Source organism: Aythya ferina, assembly GCF_964211825.1.
Source record: "Aythya ferina genome assembly, chromosome: 6".
Lineage (NCBI taxonomy): Eukaryota > Metazoa > Chordata > Aves > Anseriformes > Anatidae > Aythya > Aythya ferina.
Window position 1 is genome coordinate 14,101,103 of NC_140303.1, and position 20,948 is coordinate 14,122,050.

A 20,948-nucleotide genomic window follows, 5' to 3' on the forward strand; every position below is an offset into this window, starting at 1 on the left:
ATTCTGTTGCAAATATGAGAAGTATAGCAATAGATTTAGGTACCTCATTGCTAGAATTCTCCTCTCCCTTTCTTCAACAAAATTAAGATTAATTTCGGAAAGACCAATCTTTTTTTACTTTATTATGAAAATTGCTACGTTACAGTCACTGTTCAAAACAGTTTTTAGACATAATGTTTCTTTCCATTTAAGTAGCAATACACAAGCCGTGATTACTATTTCAAAAATATGATTAGCATTATCTATGGTAGTTTGACATAACTTAAACCATTATAACATTCTATAATTGGTCCCCCCCTTTTTTGTGTCAGCCATGGCAAAGAACAGCACCTACAATACCCAAATTATCCATTAGTGGTATTCATATAAATAAGGTTAACCATAAACCACAGAAAAATGCACACACAAACCCCCCCCCCAAAGAAAATTATTTGTCCTTTACATATTCAAAAATGCAACAAGGTGGACTTCTTTCACCCTGACATATAAATAACCAAATAAGTTAGCAAGCAAAAGTCTCAGACATAATCCATTGTCAGCTTATTCAAGAGCACGTTCCCATTCTCCTATCACATGAGCTTCTACAGAAAGTTTGTCGTTAGACCTCAGAGTAATGGAACTAAACACCGTCAGATTGAACATTTAAATTCAGTGCCAAAATTTGAATTTGTCAGTGCCTCTTTATTCATTTCATTAACAGAAAGCATGGTGAATGCCTCTATATTTATAATTCTAGTAAACAGGGAAGTCCATAATAGTGTGATTACTTCTAAAACAGCACATTAATACTGCATTCAGCAACTGTTTCGAACAGATGCTTCAAAATCTTTACAGCCAAAACACACTATAGGATGCCCATTATAAATACTAACATGTCTATTCTTAAACCTAAAAACTTAATTCAGGAAGACTGAATGGTTCTGTGGTGCAACTCATTCTCTTTAAACATCTCTGCTGACAAACCAGGAATAATAAAAAGAAACCTACTGCTTTAGAAGCCATGCGGTCCAGACTTTCACATGTACTCTATGTAGATGCCATGCCTTTTTGTACTATTGTTAATTTAAAAGGAGCAAGTGATCTGTTAGAATAGGAAGAGATCTCTTAGCAAGTACTCGACAAACCAAGCTTCTGTCTTCATCAACATTTCACATATTTCCAATCTTAAAATTGAAAGTTCAAAAATAACAACTGAGTATGTTGATCTGTAACAAGAGAACTGCAACAGTGTTCTCTATTTTAAGTGCAATTTCAGGGAAACAAAGTAGTTGTAGTGAAGTTCCACCCAAACAGCCAGGCCGTAAACGATGGTCTAGGTAAGTTTTTCATGTTGAATCTGGTAGTAGCATGCCTGAATTAAAACAAAATTCATTTTAGCATACATCCTAGTTTTCAGCAAGCTGATAAAAGCATCATACACAAAAAGGTTTATTTGTTTTGTTGGATAGGAGAAAAAATGAGGACTAGGCCTTCTGGAAGAAGGTACAATACAGTAAAATTGTAAAACATTTTCTGATGCAGTAAACAAGCAAAATGAACAGCAGCTTTTAAGTTACAAATTATGTCCAACTCCTAATGAAGCAATACAGCATGATCTGGGACTCTACATAATTTGGTTCCCGACTTTGCTAAGGTGAAATTAATTTTCTGCTAACAACTCTCTTCACCTTTTGATAAAAGGACCCAAAAATGAAAGTATTTTCTTACACTACAAGGACACACAGATTCATACATTTCAAAAACACACAGACTGAAAAGCAAAGCTTCTACCACCTAGATAAATGCCCTGATCTTAACTTTTATATCTGACCTGTTGCTAATAGCTAACCACTCCTTAATGCTGGATCAAATATGCATTTGGTCAGCCATGACAAGAAACTTCATATAATTGTTTCAGGTAACATCAAGTAAGATTGTCTCTACTAAATAAAGAGATTCTCAAAGAAAGTTTAACCAATTCAAACCTTCCTTCTTGCAGCACTGTTACAGGGATGAAAACTCTGCACCAAACTTTATTTCCAGTTTGTACAAACAGAAAACAACAACATTCAGCTAGCAGCTCAGCTTGTGATTTTTCATTTTTCAGTTTAACAGCCTTCCCCTGAAACAGCTCCACAGAAAAGCTCCACACACCTGACTTGTCATGAAACTCACTTGTTTGAACAGTTTTCATGAACCGAAAGAGCTTACTTTCAACTACAGAGGTCCTAGCTGTACAATGGGTTACTACCAGAGAAGACTCTCCCCTTTTCCATACTTATAAAGAGAAGAATACAAATTAGAATGTAGAGAATTTAGATCATGTATTTTTTTCCATTTATCTTGCAAAATTGAATTCCTGTGGCATCTTGATGTGGTATTTGATTTAAATATCATCAGAATGGTTCATCTCCAAGGAATCACTTTATTCCTTTCATAAAAATTGGAATGAAGTTTAAGTCACAGGGGACAAACATGATACAAGTGAGCATGCAGAATAGTCAATAGCAACTTGTATGACATTTGAATAAAGTACATTTGCAAATTGCACCATTGTCTTCACAGTTTCTGTAATTGTTATCCTAAGCTTTATGTTAAATTTTGTTGTTCATCCTAATTAAAACAGTGACCAGAATACCCAAGTTAAAACCTAATGTTCACAGAATTTTCCCAAACTGATTGTTAGGAATTAAGCAACTTTAATCAACCAGGAAAAAAATTAATAACCCTGAATAATTTTCATACCTTCAAGGTAGTGAACATGATGCCTTGTTCCCCATGCTGCAAGTAAGGATCCATCAAGTCTTCGATTAAGTGCACCTCAGACCCCAAATTCCTTATCCTGGTACATGGTGGGAGAGACACAAAAACCAAAAAGGTGAAGACTACACAACATTGGGCAAAAACTATGCTTTTTCCTAGCCTTATTCTGAGGTTGCATCCATTTCAGTTTAACTCTCTAAAATTTATTCAGGCCAAAGCCAACAACCAAAACATAAAATGTACTAAGTTGTAAAAAGATAATAATTAGGCCTATAATGAGAAGTAGGAGTATTTAATAGAAATGAGTACTCATACAGCCTATGCTCAGCTTATTGGCTGATACCACTGCTAGCACCTACCTGGCTCGTAGCACCACATAGAGAAAAACAGGAAATAAGTCATCCATGGACCACAGAAAATCTTCCTGAAGACTCTCAAGTACATTCTGAGATATCTCTTCAAAAGTCTGCTGGATCACCTTCAATTTGTCAGCTGGGGTAAACGTTGTACTGTTTGGAGAGCAAAAGCAAATCGGACTAACAATAAGAAGTTATATATCTGCAACTAAATTTGGAAGACAGTTTGCTAGCTAGCTATCCCCTGACCCAAGAAGATAAGACAGATCAAAGCACAGCAGCCACAACAGCTGCAAAGGCTGTATAATAGACCCCAGGCTATAATCACAGGCTCAAGGTTCACCACTGCAAGCAAGACTGTCCTCACAGTTTTAAGCTGGTTAAACATTGTTGAAGAGAAGAAAATATCAGTTTCTACTTCAATTCTTACAGCAGAATTCTGTCAGCTGACAGAAACGGAAACCTCCTGAAACATAGGTCGTTTTGTCATAACTGTTCAAATATTCACACGCATACTTAATTAGATATCTTCCTGCTTTTGATTTTAGGTGTTGTCCTATAGACATTTCTCAAGTACTGGCATTTACACAGCTATACTGCGTTTTCCATTGGGACGCTTTGTAACATTTGTAGCAGGAACTCTGAAAGTTCTAGCTGACCTCTACTAGCAAGGTGAACAACAAAAAAAGTGACAGATAAAGAATCATTTGAGTAGATCCACTATAGCAGAAACAGCAAATAACTGAAAGTAACTTCAGAGAATTACCTGATTTGCTGTAAACATTCAACTGCAGAGGCAAAGCAGGCATCCTTTGTGTTTGATGATACCTGTGTAACCGTGAGAAGATTTGTCATTCAGGGTTAGCAACCCACTCTTATGGGGAAAAAGCAGCATATCATGCAACACTGCCATTAAAGCCTTTTTGAGATTTGAAGTGCTATGAGAAGGGAACATGCCAGCAAGCTGAAGTCATCCAGGATATCTGTCTACGTATTATTTGTATGAGTTTCATTTAACGTTCTGGGAATTCTGTACCAAACACTGAATATATTATGAGAATCAGAGACTTTTTGTGTATTTTCATGGTCAAGGAGAACTAAGAATCGGTGAATCTTAATCATTAACAGTCAGGAGGGAACCTTAACAGGAGAATAGTTGAAATCTGGAAGTCATACCGGTCAATAATCACAGACCCAAAGGCTTAGAGCAAACAAAAGTATAAATGTTAGCTCTTAGTAAGTAACTGAGCCAATGACTTTCTGAATGATTATTAAAATCACTCTTACTGGAGCACAGAGATGGAATAACATATTACTACTACTGTTTAATACCAGTGTTCAGCCACTGTCAAGGTAATGACTGAATAGAAATTATTCAATTCTCATAATCAGAAAGTGTATAATGGTACAACTCCTAAACACCTTGAAAACTTCCTTGACATTTATTCTCATACTTTTTCTGCAATCAGTGTCCAAGCAAAATGGTTACAAGCATCTTCCTGAACTAGTATTTCTTTCAGAGTAAAACAGTAAGTAACAAAGCCAGACTGACAGCTATTGCAAGAAAATACTGATGTAGCTTTTAAGTAGCAAAAAAAAAACATATTAGGGATCAAGATAATATAGCATCTCTTCAGCAGAAGGGTTGGCTGAAAGTTCTTTGACCCTTTATTATCTCAGATTCTTTAACGAAGCACTAGGCAAAGCACACAATAAGCTAAGGCCCAATGAACGTACCTTTCTACTCTCACCAAGGATGGACACAGTTCCTGGCCAAAATTTCCTGCAAGAAACCCAACACAATCTTTTCAGAAATAAGAGCTTATTGGTCTTAAAGTATATTTAACCTTACGAAAATGAAGCCAGCATGTTCTCCTCTGAGAAAGCAACTCTTCCAGCAGGAAGAACTACATCTAACTGAGACAGCTGAAAGATAGCTAGATTTGAAATATCTCCCTCTGGTTTTGTAGTGTTACCAACATTCCTTCCTCCTGCTCTCCCCACCTTTTTGCAAGAGGGAAGTTTTGATTCATACTCTCCACCACAGTAGTTAGCTTGAAGATATAGCTAGATACATTTTTATCAGAGAAAAACCACTCAGGACAACCTTTTTTTTTTTTTTTTTTTAATTTGCTTTATCTAATTACATACTATAATCTTATTTTAAGTTTTGCTTTATTGTTGAAACATACTCACGCTTGCACTCCAAGAAAACTTAGAAGAGCCGTATCATTTTGTTTGTTTAGACGTAAAACACATTCCCAGTAAATATCTTCCTCACGCTCATTGTCTAAGGCATATAACATAAATAAAGGTGGATAGAGTCGTGGCAGTAATACAGGGAGCAGCAAGCCAAAACTGGTTACCACATACCTAAAAAAAAATAGAGATGGAGGTCAAGAGAAAGACTTTAAGAAGAAGCACCTATAAAAATGGGATGAAGAAAATTAATGATTAAAACAAACCTTTAGTTTAGTATGAGCCTGTTCTATGAGGAAAGATAATACAGTAAACAAACAAACAAAAAAATCAGTCAAGTAGTATATGTGCTGAGAAATACTTAACAGTAACTTTACAGTCCACACATAAGGCATCTTTTGAGGGTGGTGAGGAACCACAACACACAACTGTGTTGGGCTTTTTTTGTGTTTTAAACAGAGCATTGTATCTCTGACCTATAGAACATAAAAGCCAGATACTTCATTACGGTTCAAATTGGACCTGCATCTTCAAGCTAATCATTTTGCCCTCATTCTAAGCCACTCTGCTGATAGCTTAACTTCAAATCACAATCTACAAAATAGTCAAAGACCCATGAAGGTACCTGACCTAGCTCCACACACTCACACGAACGAGTGAGGTTTAATGACAAGTAGCTACTGAATTCATGAAGCTGCAAACCTAATAGGAAAAGCTGAACATGGGGTACCTACTAATACCACCTGCACAGCTCACTGGGGTCTCTCTGCTGATCCCTCTTTCCTCATGCTGCCCACAGCTGAGGCAGCTGTGGACATGACAATGGTGGACTCAAGGCTGAGGTCCACATCACTTTTACAATGCAGTATGCATGCACTGGACCTGCATTAGCCCAGTGCTCAAACACCAAATATTTTTCTGAAGTTCAGGCCCAAGTCTGAGCTTGTTTCCTACCAAAAGACAAAAGCAAGTTTGGGCTTAAGTACAGAACCATCGCATGGAACAGGAATGAAATGCTTGCAGCCAACACACAGAAGTTCACTTAACCAAATCTGTCATCAAAACTAAAAAAACCATCCGTTTATATGCATAAATTAAACCTGTGCTTATCTTCATTTCTGTTAACAACTCTTTCTTGAAAGGGATGGGAAAAAGGTAAGGCCTTCATTAGTTCACAGCCACCACCATCCCTCCCTGCCCTTTACGTACCCTGGTTCAGGAGATTCTGATCTGGAGTCAGACTTCCCACTGCAGAATGATCGCCTTCCCTTTGTCTCTGTTGCCACAAATGGGATTGTGCTGCCCTCTTCCGGAAGATCAGGAAACAAGAACCTAAATGGCAATACATATAGCAACTTAAGACATCAAGAAGCTTACACAAAATAAAGCATCAGAGGAGATGTTTGGAAAGAAAAGTCAGCTGAAATAAAACACAGCAGACTAAGACAGTATAGATAATAGAAGCCTTGACCAAAGGGAGATGATGTCAGAGTAGCAAAGGTATCTTTAGCATTGTAGGGTATGGTCTTTATAAGTTTTATTCCAGGTAAATCATACTGTACATCTAATGGTTATTAATTTGGATTCTGGTAATGAGAGCAAAAATACTCCAATTAATGCTTTAATTGCCCTCAAGAATCTAAGCAAACACTTCATATCAACATGGATGAGCCATGTTTCTAACAACTTCAGTGGAATACTCTGCAATTCTGTGTTATCACTGCTCTTATATACCTTTTGAAGAATAAATATTCACTGTGTGAAAAGACAGACACTAAATTGGAAATCCATGTTGAACTCTCTCTAGGTGTATTTTAAAAAACAATGCAGGATGTAATTCCCTGTGGTGAAGATTTTTTTTTTGACGTAATACGCAAAACTCCTTAAAAAGTTTAAGAAAAGATAACTAACACCCAAAACAGAGTAAAGATGTTGGCATACTCAGACTACATAAACACTAGACTGATTCAGTACACACAGTATCTTCAATGAATTCAGCAGTAATTAGACTTTAGAGTCTTATTACCTAACCAATTGGAAGATGCGTTTGAGGTAGGACTTGATCTCTCTCACAGCTTCCTGCAGTAATCGTCGATTAGCTCCTACTCCAACATAGGTCATTCTGTAGACAGCTACCAGTGTTTCCACCAGCTTGCCCAATGGATGGAGAGGAGTATCACATGCCTGATGTGAAATATTAATTGCATAGTCAGATAGGTCAATGCTAGACAAGCTGTAAAAAAAAAAAAAAAAAAAAGAACTAAAGACAGATCAGAAATCCAACAACATAATTTGAAGCAAAAATGACAGACACGTTAATTAAAAAATCAGCAAACTTTATAAAAACACTTGTGATGATAAGATATAAAAACATTTGAATGATAACATTTATGTATTAGCTGAATACAGGCTCATACAGGAATCAACACTAATCAGGAATTTGTGCTACTACTTGGACAAGTCATCTGTCCAATACTATTAAAACTAACATCAAATATTCAGCAAGCATTTTATCATGCTCTACTAGGATCCAACGCATAAAAATCAAAACAGTAACTCAGCAGAAACTGAGGTACTATCCATTAGATGCACAATGATTTTAGTCTTAGTTATGGATTAAACTCAATTATTTAGGAAGTTCAGAGTAAATATGAATCGATATAAACATGGATTATAAACATAAACGAAAGGGGTTGAGGGAAGCTCTTACACAAGTAAATGAGTTTGGTCTGCTTTGCCAACATGCTACTTGAGCTTTTAAGAGTCACAATACCTTTATCAAATATTTTTTGATATTTTCATATTTTTCCAGGGTAAAGGCACCAATGTGTTGTGGAATGAATTCCAAACTTTCCAGTGTCTGAGTATGTGAACGGCTCAGTAATTCTGGACTGCAGTTATAAGAAGGACAAAAACATTTTACAGATTGGTTGACACACGCAGAATTAATAAAACTGAAATTAAATGTGGAAGCTACTACAAGAAAGTGATGAGCCATAAAGAAAAAGATGGAAGCACACATAGGAAACTGGTCAATCCGCTCATTCCCCTTAACTTTAAAAGTCTGACAGAATTCTTCAGCCTGAACTTCTCCATTTCTCCCACACTTGTTGCACAAAAATTCTACACCTTTACTTCAGCAAAACTGAATCTGAACCAGCACTGTGGAAATAATCACCCATAGACTTATTTTAACACAAAAGTCTCAACTCTGCAAAATCAGGAACATGGAAGACACTGATGCCCACCCTGACAGACAGCTATAACTATGAGAAGCTTGTTACTACGTATTTCCTGGCTATCAGCAGTATTAACTGAAGTCACATTAGCATTCTTATGGTAAATTTCTTGCTGCTAAAAAGCCAGTTTCCTCCACTAATCCCTTGATCTTGCCTACTCAGTTCTCTTACCTTGCAGAGTCAAGTCTGTGAAATGAGATTTTTCTGCAACATCCTGAGAAGGCTGTTTCAAGAAGTTTCCTTATACTCCAAACATCAGTTTCCAGAAATACTGTACTTACTTTCGAAGTTCTCCAGCTCTCTAAGCCTTCCCACCCCTTGAATTTTCATTCACTCTACTTCCCTGCTTTTCTGCACAGATTTGAATTATGACAACTGAACGTTCCCTTCCTGGGCAGCTGGACACAGTAACTACCTAACAAAATATTGATTTTCTGGCAATAATCAGCTAGCACCTCATTCATACACAACAAAGCATTTAACAGACTGTAACAATCACCTAATCCTAAACATCAACATGTCCCTGAAAGGGAGATGTTTGCAGTGCAGAGTAGTCAGAGTTCTGATTCTGTTTTTTATTTATTTGTTGTTGTTTGTTTTAACTGAACTTTTACAGTTAGTTTCTGGCCTAGACTAGTAATGAATTCCAGTTTCTTTCTGAATACTTTCTTCAACATGCTGACTACGTTCTCTAGGAACTAACCTGTCTTTGTGTTGCCGTCGGTTGGTAGTCAGGGCCACTGCAATGTTGTCCCAAGCCTTCCATCTATCCCCCTGACCTGGGCTCTCACAGCCAAGCTGGTTCCAGCATTCTTCAAATACTGCCTTCCATTTCTCATCAGGAGGCACTGCCAGGATCCCAAGTTTCCGCCTAATAAAACCACCAGTTAGTCTGTTAAAATTGAATAGTCTTGAAACAACACATACAGCTACAAAAACCACTAAGGTGAAGTTAGGCACAAGTATCTCAAACTATTTTAATCAAAAACTGGTATACTTAGTCTCTTACAGTTTATCACTAAGAATAAACCCAGACCTACTTACATGCATGTCTCAACTCCAACACCTCTTAAAAAAAACTCACAAAAAGCTGGTAAAATGAAATTTAGACAGAAATCATTTATCCTTACCATTTTTATCCTCATCAAGGAACAGCCTTAAAGCATACATTAATCCATGCAACAGATTATAAAGTTACAAGATTACAACATTTTTAATACCTACATGTAGGAATAAATATGAACATTATAATACACAAGTCAGTCTTACTCTTTCTTGTATTATTCCAAGGAACAGCTTGTATAAGCAGGAAAAGCATTGATCTGATTTCCAAGAAAACAGGACATACTGCAATTGAGGGGGCTTATCTCCACCACTGGTATTATTCATTCACAAGGCTTAGGACACATTGATATAAGAATATAGTACAAAGATGTCCCAAACACGTCACAATTCTAGAATGTACAAAAAGCCTATCCACACACATAAATAGTGAGAATGGATCTATGGTTTCTGTCCCTAAAGTATTATCTACAGGTAATGCTGCATCACATACTAGGGACATGCTGGTTGGGAGTAAAGCCAGTGCAGGCATCTTTTCACTGATAGCCAAAGCTCTGGGATCCTCTACAGCCAAAATAGAAACCAAGATGTGATGTCCCCCCTGTATATCAAGCACACAATGAAATTTAGGGCTTTGAAATAAACACTGCCTGGGTTAATAGTTTTATCTTGATTTAAATTAAGTAGCAGAAACTGCCAACCTTCCCTATTTTTTTCCCCCTCCCACAAAATTCAGATGGGAAAAAAAAAATCAGTGTTATTAGTTCCCATGTTTCCAGTCTCACAAAGCAGAAGTAGATGTTAAGCCTTTCCACAAAATGATATCAGAAGATTTTCAACTTCAAGAGATCCTGAAAAGGGTCGATGAAACCCTCATTTCCACAAGCAATCTTCACAAATACATACATACATTTATTCATAGACTCCCTACTGGGGTAAAAAGCAGACAGCTGCTATGGTTGCAAGTGTTCAGTACAGCAGGGAAGCCTGCTTAACCTCACATCCTGTTGTAGTTGTCAGCACTGTCAAAAGAAATTACCAGTGAATGCTTCAGGAAGCACACTGAGAAGTAATCTAGGTTAAAATAAAGTTCTGTTTCCCATTTTAATAGGAAATTTGAGAGTAAGCTTCAAAGATACTGAAACCTGTACAACTATTACTAGTATTGAAGACCAGCACGTAGTTGTACTAAACACTGAACTTTCATCCACAACTCTTAAAATTTACTTAAATTTCTTCTACTGGAAGATCTAAATTATGACTTAAATAGAACACATATTTCTTCCGGAGACAATTAGCACATTGATTTAATACAACTGCTACAAATAGTATTACGGATGCTTTTCAATATTATCTTTGTCATAACATTTAAATTTTTTTTGTTTGTTTTCTCCCCCAATTCAGCAATTATTCTGTAATTTTCTTATGCTCTGTTTGGAAGAGGTGTAGTAACTATTAAATTCTGTCCAAATGTACCCTCACTGAGCCTATTAAGTGATATTAAGTAAATTAAGTTGCCAACAGAGGAATTACAGATTTCTCTTCTTTCTGTTAATTGATGTAATCCCTCAAATGAAACTTATTCTCTCTCACAAATACAATCAAATTATTAGCAGATACGAACTCCGGTTCTAACAGTCAGTCCAGGTATAAAAAAATTCTGGGACTGCTACAAGTCAGTAGCAGCATGTCAAATCACCTGTAATTTCACACCATTATTTACTTACCGCTCAATTAGTAATATGAATGCAACAACAGCTAAAGAAAAGGTTACGGTTATTTTTCTAAGGGGTATGGAAAAGGAATAAAAACAGGAAAGGTGTTCTCAAAATCTTACCTTTTTTTGAAAACAAAAAACAAAAAACAGTTTAATTGGACTTTGAAAAAAAGGCCAATAGTTACATTCCAAAGTCTCACTGAAACACATCAGAAATTTCTTACTTAATACTCACAATACTTTAGGCTTGTCCTTCTCACTCTCATATAAGCTAGGCTTGAAGTAGGTTCCTGTGATTTTTATCCCAGATCCCCACTCTCCACTGAAGAGACCTTCAATATAGTCTCCATTCGGCAAGGTTAAGGTTCCCTTGAGAGAATAGAGAAAAAAACAACTATTTTCCTGTACTGTTTCCCAGGGGATTTGTTTTTAAGATTGTAAGTAGACAAATGACTAATACCAAACCTTTCCACTCAGAGTCCAGTTATCTGAAAATTCCCCTTCATAGACTGTATCATCCTCAGAAAGCAGAATGCCAGTCCCCTATAAACAGAATCACCAATAACAGAGCAGTAAGTATAACAGAAAGCCACACTGCGGATCTGGAGATACACTGAAATGTTTATTAATCCTTAGGATTTATTTTTTTTTTTTAAACACAAAAATAGCAGTTTCTGTAGTAGCACTAGGTAAAACAAAGCAGGGATTACATAGGAAGTAAAAAAAATAAAATAAAAAATGCAACACAGGACAACAGAAGGTTAGAAGTACAGCAAGTTTTATACAACCTAACATACTGTTGCATGACCACCCATCTACCCCAAAAAGCTACCACACCTAGAGGACTAGTCATTACAGCACAAAGTCTAGTGCTCAACTCACCATCATTTTGTTGGTGCTGAAGGCTCCTTCATAATACAATCCAAACTGAGTAACCACGACACCATTGCCTTGGCAGAGATCATCTTGCCACATTCCCATGTACTTTTCTCCTCTTAAGAAAAATGAAGTAGGAATAATACAATTTAAGTAGTACATTTATATCCTTCCTTTCTTTGGCGTTATTGTGGTATTTGACCATTAGAAACCATTAAAAAGGAGTCATACAGCACTTGTTTCAAGTCTGCCAATCTAGTTTCACTAGCTTAATGGATGCAAGTTTTTTTTTGATAGAAAGAAATTGTAAAAAAAAAAAAAGTCTTTTCACAATTATAACTCGACTACATCCAAGGAAACTGTTCCTGATGATCTCAAACAGTGTTAAAGCCCGGTTCCTACCCAAAAGAACTCAATTTGTAGTTACAGAAAATAAGAAACAGGGAAATTTAAGTCTCATCTAGATCAGCAAACAAGTGGTACACAAGGAGAGACCTTCAGCTTCACTAACATCTAACCAACATATTTGACAGTTATTTAGAACAGATGCAATAAGCTTATTTTAGGCAATTTGTTTCCAAAACTTTTGACTTCTTTACCTAAACTCAGATGATTCAATTTGAAGAGATAATAAAGAAATCAAGTTGTTCTACCTGGGGACGAAGAGGGAGACCTACAACATCTTATGACATTTCAAAAATAATACTGGAGCAGAAAAATTGTGAGGAAATAAGGCTACAGTGTAGCAAGTCTTTGGATAATATAACTGAAAAAAGGTCATGCTAAGAAAAAAAATGATAAGACAATTAAAGGTTTCTCAAGTAAATATCCACCTCTTTCAAACTATTTAAAACATTTGAGTGTTTAAGTCCACAGATGTCAGATTAGTGTTTGAAACAAGCCACGAATCTTTTCAAACTCTCTCTTTCCAGTTGTTCTTAAAAATAAGTTGTTTGCAGTATACAAGCAATAAACAAAACTGACTTATCCGGGACAATTTGTTTACTTTTAGAGGGAAACTAGTGACTGATTTAACAGAACTCTGTTATTACTGAGCATTTTGATTTTAGTATCCACAAAATTATGGTCACAGTAGAGATAAAATCCAGCCTTCAATGCAAATTCAGGGATATCTTCTAGATGCTTAGACTCACAACCTAGCAGGATGCTGGTCTGATATCTCGTGTCTGCTACAGGGGTCTCCGCTGAGTAACAGCTTCTTAAGGAGACAAATGCAGCATATGCAGTTACCAGATGGACAAATGACAGAACAGAAGCCCTGCTTACACGGATGTCTAATTTGCAATAATGACAAATTATGGAACGATTCTGCAGCTACACCTTGTTTTCTTGGGCTGAAGAGTAAGAAGTGAAGAAAATGAATTCTTTGGCAACAAACACACTCATATAACCTTCTGAGATAAGAAGGAAAGGGACTCAGATTTGAGTAACTGCAACAGAAAGCAAATGCCACATTCCCTCCTTCACCCACCCCCATGAACTGCCACTACATATACAGATTCTGGAGGTGAGTGGATCTGCCAGAAAAGCTCTCATCTCTTTAGCTTGTCTTAGGTAGATGAATAACGAATGCAGAGACATCTTATGGCTAGAGTATAATAAAAACAACAACAACAAAAAAAAACCACCACCACTACCACATCAAGACTAAATGCAAAACTGAGGTCAGGTAACACCCACAGGTGTTAAAATAGCTCTGTTTCAGAAAAGGACACATATCTCTTTCCCCTCCAGTCTTTTTACTGAAGTGAGCTTTCATGCCAGTTAAACTAAACCTGGTTTCTTGGGCTCTCACCAAAAGACCTTTTTTCAGGAACAAAGCAGCATTGAATTGGTGACCAAGAAGACTACACTGGTCTGTGCTCAGACACAATTTATTTTATGTATAAATTTACTACAATTTGGAAACAGTTCTGTTTCTGAAACCTTCACTAAACTGCTCTTAGAAGAAGCATCTTTCCTCCACTGCACTGAAAGAATAAGCCAAAGCAATGCCCGAGCCTGAGATAAAGTTTACCTAGCCCTGGATATCAGGTCACTAAGCAACTCAATCTTATAGGCCTGAGACAAAAAGAATATTCCTCTCATACTATTCACAAGAAACATTTTCAGCAATAACACAGTATCCCTCAGTGAGATACCATATTCAGTGCTAGCTGTCAGGCAGGAATATGACAGGAAAGTAGGGCTTAAAAAAATGCAGTAACAACTCTAGATACATCAACAAAACCCCTGGATCCATTCTTTAGATTATCAACCCAGAATACCTTCTACAAATAGGAACATAAGCACCTGTACTACTACTGCTAGTACTAGATCAAACCCTTTCCCACTCTTTCTGCAATTGTATGTCACACCAGTGTTTAAGGATTCAAACAACTGAAGTGTTACCTTGTGATATCATCAAAAACCCCATAACCACTCTTCTTATCCATTGTCCACTGTCCAATGAACATACTGGGAGAGGAAGAGGTCAGCTTCCCACTGCGCAACAGACCATGGCCGTGACGCATATTATCCTGAAAACACCCTTCATAAACTTCACCGGTAGCATAGCTATAATGAAGAAAAAGAGTAAGATTCCCATAATCTGCCCCCCCCCCCCGCCTTTTTTGCCCCATCAAATCTTCCTCTTTTCTTTTCAAAACAACAATGCAGCCACACCAAGCAAAAACTATAATTAAAGGATATTTGGGATGTCAGCAAACTTTTTATGTTTTTGAATTTGATGTTTTGTTTTAAAGGTAACCTCTCCCCACCAAACAAGGATATTAGAGGTTATATTTATCCCTCTGAAAAAAGAGTATAATGAATTATTGGGAAGTGTTAGCAACACTGTAATAGATATTAACAACAGAACACAGTATGAGTACAATAGTGAACAATCCACCAAAAATCAAAGCAGAAAATAAACCAAGCTAGCTATAATAACGAGTCTGAAATGCAACTAGAAGACTACATACAGGGATACAGAGGCTTTGTAAGGGAACTGTGTGCCAGAGCATGAGCCCCGCTCTCCTTTCTGCAAAGGGGGCAACGCAAGTGCTATGTTACCTGTAGACTCCATGCCCGCACATTTTGCCTTCCTTCCAATATCCCACATAATGGTCATCCTTATTCAAGGCTTTGTTTGGCACTCTGTATTCACCATATCTGTCAGTGCACAGAAATGGAACATAAGCAGCTGTAATACAAATGCATTTCATAAAAAAGACATGACATTTGTTCTAAAATCAGCATGCTCTATATTATTTTAATGCATCTCTAACTACAACAGCTACAGCTTTATTTAAGGAGCAAAAGCAGGAATTTCAGCATCACTAGACCAATTTAGTCTGTACTGCTTTTCTTGTTTGATTTTGGCACATTCTTGTATGTGTTTCCCTCTCTACCACACAGCAGTGTTCTTCTCAGCTTTGTAAATGCTACAAGTCTTCTCACATCCTAGGTCTACCTTTGCTGTCTTCAAGTCTTGGTAACTCAAATGTACCTTTATTCCATGGAATTGAGAACATATCACTATAAAGAACATTAAAACAAAACAAAAAAAAAGTAAAGATGCTAGCCTCCAATCACGCTCAAGAAGTTATACAGAACGGTTCATATTTTCAATATGCCTGAGCAGACAACTTATTTGCTGGTTTTGATCTTGTGAAGAGATTAAAATCCAGTTACGAAGATTCTCCTGAGAGCACATCTACCCCAACAACATATTACTATTGCTGAGTGTTGAGAAAACAGCATACATACTGAAATATAAGTACACGCATTTGATAGTCATAGCGATTATTGCAAAAATACGAACGCATTTAATTCCTGTTGTGAATTTGTTTGCAATATTTCCATCTCCAACAACCCCCAAATCACTATGGTTAATTAATTACACTTACTGGTTATAAATGACCAAAGTTCTAATCTGGTTTTGTAGTTTGACATTAGCTTGACGTAGCTAAGGTGCATTTTAAAAATGACGGAAGCCTGACCACATTTCGGCTTCCTCTCCAATTCAAAACTTTGAAAATACAGCTGGAAACCAATAGGACCATAATATTATTTCTCAACTGTTTTACTACTCTCTCCCTCCATCCTGCACCTGATTACCTCAGTTTCAGTTTTTATAAAATAACAAGTTTTTAATCACACAGTTACAGAGTCTGTTGGGAAGGCAGTGAGCATACCTGTGGATAAATGAGGTTATTTAAGTATCAACATACAGAAAACTCTTAACATACATAACCCTGAGTAAATGAGACTCACTCCAAAACCTTTATTTAAAAGGACTTAGAGTCTTCTTATAATCTTCATAATAGTCTATAACAAAAGGTGTTCCTTGACCTCTATCTCTGTAAGTACTGGGAGATCTTACCCATCCTCCAGCCCAGTCCGGAAAGTCCCAGAGTACATTCTTCCATCAGCCCACTTTAAGGTCCCTCTGGAAAATATACAAAGTCATACACATGTACCAGATAATTAATTTACTTAACAATTCCCAACTAACATCTGTAAATAAGCCTGCTTATTGATGCAGCAACCACCTCACTTTTTTTTCCAAGCATTACGTTCAAATGCTTTTACCTGCCGTGTGGTTTTCCTGAAAGCCATCTCCCATCATAAACAGCATCTTTAAATCGAGAGTCCTTATAGAAGGTGTATTTGGCACTGCGAGAAATAGGAGGTTCCTGTCTTGAAACGTTCCCACCAGCTCCATACAGAAATAAGTCAGAAGTCCCTCTAAGGGCCTGATCCACTGCTTGGCTTATTGCCCTCAGCCACTTTGTCTGAAACAGAGTTTTAACCACAGAATTTAGCTAACAACTGTCTTAACTGTATTTGCTGTAGAGGAGAGATTCAATGCAATCTCCTTTGTGCTCTGCAGTACAGCATTGGAAGCTGTAGCACTGCTACAGTCAAGCACTGGTCTAACCTGCATACCAAGTTGTAGGAATATTTAATTCTTGGTAAATACTTAATGAGTACTTCTTATTTGGTTTTACAGCAGGAGAAAAATTCATTCATATCACTGAAGCCATGAAAAAGTTGTTGATATACCTACCTTTTCCTGTGGCGTGGAAGAAAGCAGAACAAACTGTTCTTCTGGTGTTGTAATCTTCAATCCATTCCTACATTTGGGGGGGAGGGTTGTTGTATTTTAGTCTAATGAAATCTCATCCCAAAATAAGGCAAGGTTTCTTAGAGTATGAATATTTCATCTCCCCTCTCCCAACCCAACTAGCATTCACTTGAATATTAAGTCATCAGTAAAGAGAAGCAGAAAAGACTACTGGCTCACCTCTTAATTCTACCTTATTCTTTTTTTATTATTATTATTTTTTTTTTTCTACACACAAATACAATAAAAGCTTTCTAAAAGAAGAAAAAAGGGGTATACATGATTGCATCCATCCCATTCTGCTCCTTGTTTACAGTAATTTGTTAGAAAACCTTCATCCTCCCACACAAGACATCTGATTATTTCAGCTTCACAATCAATAATACTCACACATTACCAGCTTCTTCTGAAAGAGCTTCTACCCACAGCGTGGACAAGGAGAAAATATGGTGTGTTGAAAACTGCAGGCAAGGAAAAGGGAAACTTCACTGAGTACCGACTGATCCATTACCCTCGCCCCAAGCTTTTTCTGCACTGTTTTTTTCCTTTGAGGACTGAAGAAAACTGAGTTTTACAGGCTCTTTGTTTGCACCTTCCTCCTGGAAACAGCTAAAAGAAACCATGCCAACAGTAATCAAACGTCTAAATATAACATTGGAACATGAAAAAAGATACCACTTACTGTTCAAACAGTATTGCAATGAATGCCGCAAAACCTTACCTTCACTGTAAGAAAAACAGGTCATGTTATTTGAAAGAGAAAAAGCTTTGCTCGTGGATACGTGTTGGCTTACCTGAGCGTGCACCAGAGCATCATTAAAGAGGATGAACCAGTTTACAGAGAATCTTCCAGCATGCTGTAGGGACAACCCCCTGTTGCTGCTTTCACAGATTAAACGCCGGTCTGGCTTCCGCAAGGAATCCTACAGGTAAGGGTTAAAGATCAAGTTACAGAAGCTTACTTCTCACCAACTGTAATTTAAGGTCAGTGGTAATTGTCTGTCATAGTAACCTTTCACAGGCCAAACCTTTCTAAAATTAGAATACTACAACAACAACACAAGGCATAAAAATGGGAACTACAGATAAGTAGCATCAATAATGGACACAGGATAACATTAACAGCAAGATATACCACCTACTAATTACTAACGGACTGAACTGTAATCATACCGTCATTTTCCCAGGAAAGGTCTTCCAGAAGCCAAGTGTGTATTCTGCTTCTTTTCTTTTTCTGCTAAGAAGGACAGCAAGGCTCTCATAACAAGAACTAGAATCCTGTAGCTTCTGGTATTCTGGAGATGCCTATAGGGTACAAGGCAAGGCAGAGCTAAGACAGTTTTGGAGCACACATATCAACAACACTAACCAAGTTGCAACACAACAGCTCATTTTGTTAAATTAGCACCGAGTGTATGACAGCTGGTCTGGTTAATAAAATAACAGTGTAAGCTATTTTCTTGGTCACGTGCTGGGAGTTTAAGTCACATGAGTTCCATGAATGCTAACAGCAGACTGATTAACATACAACTACATGATTTACTTTCTTACAGCTTAACAAAATGTAGCATAGTGCTAGTAATTTTAGGAAGAATACTTTAAATAACTAATTGGGATGAATGTACAAGTAGCTATTGTTCCTGGTTAAGTCATCTCTTCTTTCAAAAGAATGCAGTTACATCTAAATGGATAGTAAAAGTCTACTTAATATTTACACAGTGTTTAGTAGCGTTAAAGCCAAGAACTGCTATGCTAATGATGCCAGATGGAACTGAAAAGCAGTAGGCAAACATCAAAATAATGTATTTGCAATTAAGTGCTCAAGCATACCAACAAGTTCTGGCAGGGTAACAAGTTTCTGCCTGTCATGTGATCTGTGCAAGTACAGTTTAAGAATGTGCTAGTAAATATGCATGATCTTTCCCTGCAGCAAATCTAAGTCCGAGGTAGCTTCACTGAGGTCTAAGCTACCTCTAATCATGTGGCATCTGCTTTACACTGTTACTTCCTAGCCATAAGTTTCATGTGCATATTTATTCAGATATAGATACCAAAGACAGCTTACCACTTCAAAACATGTGGCAAGCTTTAGCAAAGTTCTTGCATAATTATGAAGTCGTCCAAATGGCATGAAAAACAGAGCATTCAGAACTTCCACTAGCTGCAGATTTTCCTCATTCTTCTCAGACAGCTTCTGTAACAGCTCCTGGTTTTTACTCAAGAAGTCTCTAAATGATAGGGCCATTGGGGAACAGAGGGAGAAAAGAAAGACACTAAAACATCAGTGATGTTTTACATCCATGAGCACTGACACAAGTGCAGAATGCCCTTTTTTGGATTTTCATACAGAAACAGGAATTATAAAGGCAAAATGCATGCTGCTTATTAACCTATTCCCAATTTAATTTAAGGAAATAATGAAATACAATCATGTCGCTTCCTACCAACTTCTACAGAGCTTCTACTCTCACAAGCTCTGTCATTACACTGCTTAAAGAAAGCTGACTAAGTTGCCCCACTCGGAAAGTAACTAACTGCCTTTTTCTCTTTTGACACTCGATCAGTAAAAGAGCTAAAACAGATGGAATGACTTCCCCATTACCACTGAAGTAGTGATTTTCTAGAACTGTTGACTCATACAAGAGGGCCTGAATGAATTTTAACTTTGTTCCAGTGGACTTTCCTAGATACATCCAGATAATCTCTTCCCCACCCGTTGTTCAAGGAAACTGACCAGTTTTTCCCCTAACTAGAAAAATTACATCCTACCTCAAAGAAAGGCAGGAAATCTGTTCAATCCTCAGTCTGATTTCCAAGAGGGAGAACTAATCTAGTTCAGAGAAGAAGAGGGAAATCATTCTGAAGACAATGCATTAGAATACAAAACCAGGATTTCTTCATTAAAATGAAAACAAACCTACTTTTCCCTCTCCTTCACCACATCTGTGTGCACACGTGCTAGCACATGACATATCTGCATTAATTCACATCCAGCTGGGATGCATTTGAACCACAAGCTCCAAGAATCAGATGAAACTGAGAAAGCAAGTCCCAGGGACAAAGAACCAGATCAGAGAATCGCACAGCAGGGTCCCTAAGAATTGTACATGATTGACTCAATGCATGAAATGGCACCTTACTAATGTACCTTGTCTCAGCCTGTGAACAATATTGAAGAACTCTCTTGTTCAACAAACATTACAGAGAAAGCTCTTTATAGAGAAAACTACTTCTTAGTTGTAAATTTAAACCAAGTTAACCGCTTGGATAGCTTGCATTTTTGAAGTGCTTTTAGATCCTTACATGGAGGTCTCTCCATAGAAAAGCGTCAAATAACAGATTCGTAACATTAAGTGTACATATGCTTATGCACCTCTATACAATATGTATATATACAAATAACTTCCTACTGAAGCTAGCCATCACTTTTTTTTTTTTTTTTTTTTTTTTTAAATTGGGGCTACTCCTAACATGTTCATGTTGTGGAATATCCATAAAAGGCTGACATCATTAGCCATTGATGGAGACAATATTCCTTTGGAAAAAAGAAAAATCATTATTGAAGATACACTTGACTTCCCTTTGCAAGTTAGAGGACAAAACTTCTAAGACATCTCCTCCCTGAA

At 37.1% G+C, this 20,948-nt stretch overlaps 1 protein-coding gene across 10 annotated transcripts in view; it reads right to left on the reverse strand.

The window, feature by feature from the left end:
* Positions 1–92: 92 nt before the first annotated feature.
* The window catches only part of ALS2 (alsin Rho guanine nucleotide exchange factor ALS2), a 217,382-nt gene continuing 196,526 nt past the window's right edge, over positions 93–20,948 (reverse strand). For all 10 annotated transcript variants that reach the window (XM_084524332.1, XM_084524334.1, XM_084524333.1 and 7 more), the window contains 22 exons: positions 19,388–19,550; positions 18,496–18,627; positions 18,117–18,245; positions 17,713–17,783; positions 17,266–17,332; positions 16,788–16,990; positions 16,579–16,644; positions 15,267–15,365; positions 14,604–14,768; positions 12,198–12,309; positions 11,781–11,858; positions 11,551–11,684; positions 9,240–9,407; positions 8,071–8,188; positions 7,324–7,481; positions 6,507–6,629; positions 5,295–5,471; positions 4,836–4,881; positions 3,865–3,926; positions 3,102–3,251; positions 2,725–2,821; positions 93–1,351 (listed from right to left, as the gene is read on the reverse strand). In XM_084524332.1, the coding sequence (XP_084380458.1) occupies positions 1,313–1,351; positions 2,725–2,821; positions 3,102–3,251; positions 3,865–3,926; positions 4,836–4,881; positions 5,295–5,471; positions 6,507–6,629; positions 7,324–7,481; positions 8,071–8,188; positions 9,240–9,407; positions 11,551–11,684; positions 11,781–11,858; positions 12,198–12,309; positions 14,604–14,768; positions 15,267–15,365; positions 16,579–16,644; positions 16,788–16,990; positions 17,266–17,332; positions 17,713–17,783; positions 18,117–18,245; positions 18,496–18,627; positions 19,388–19,550 (2,557 nt within the window). In that variant the 3' untranslated portion in view covers positions 93–1,312. The remainder of the gene's footprint in view (positions 1,352–2,724; positions 2,822–3,101; positions 3,252–3,864; positions 3,927–4,835; positions 4,882–5,294; positions 5,472–6,506; positions 6,630–7,323; positions 7,482–8,070; positions 8,189–9,239; positions 9,408–11,550; positions 11,685–11,780; positions 11,859–12,197; positions 12,310–14,603; positions 14,769–15,266; positions 15,366–16,578; positions 16,645–16,787; positions 16,991–17,265; positions 17,333–17,712; positions 17,784–18,116; positions 18,246–18,495; positions 18,628–19,387; positions 19,551–20,948) is intronic.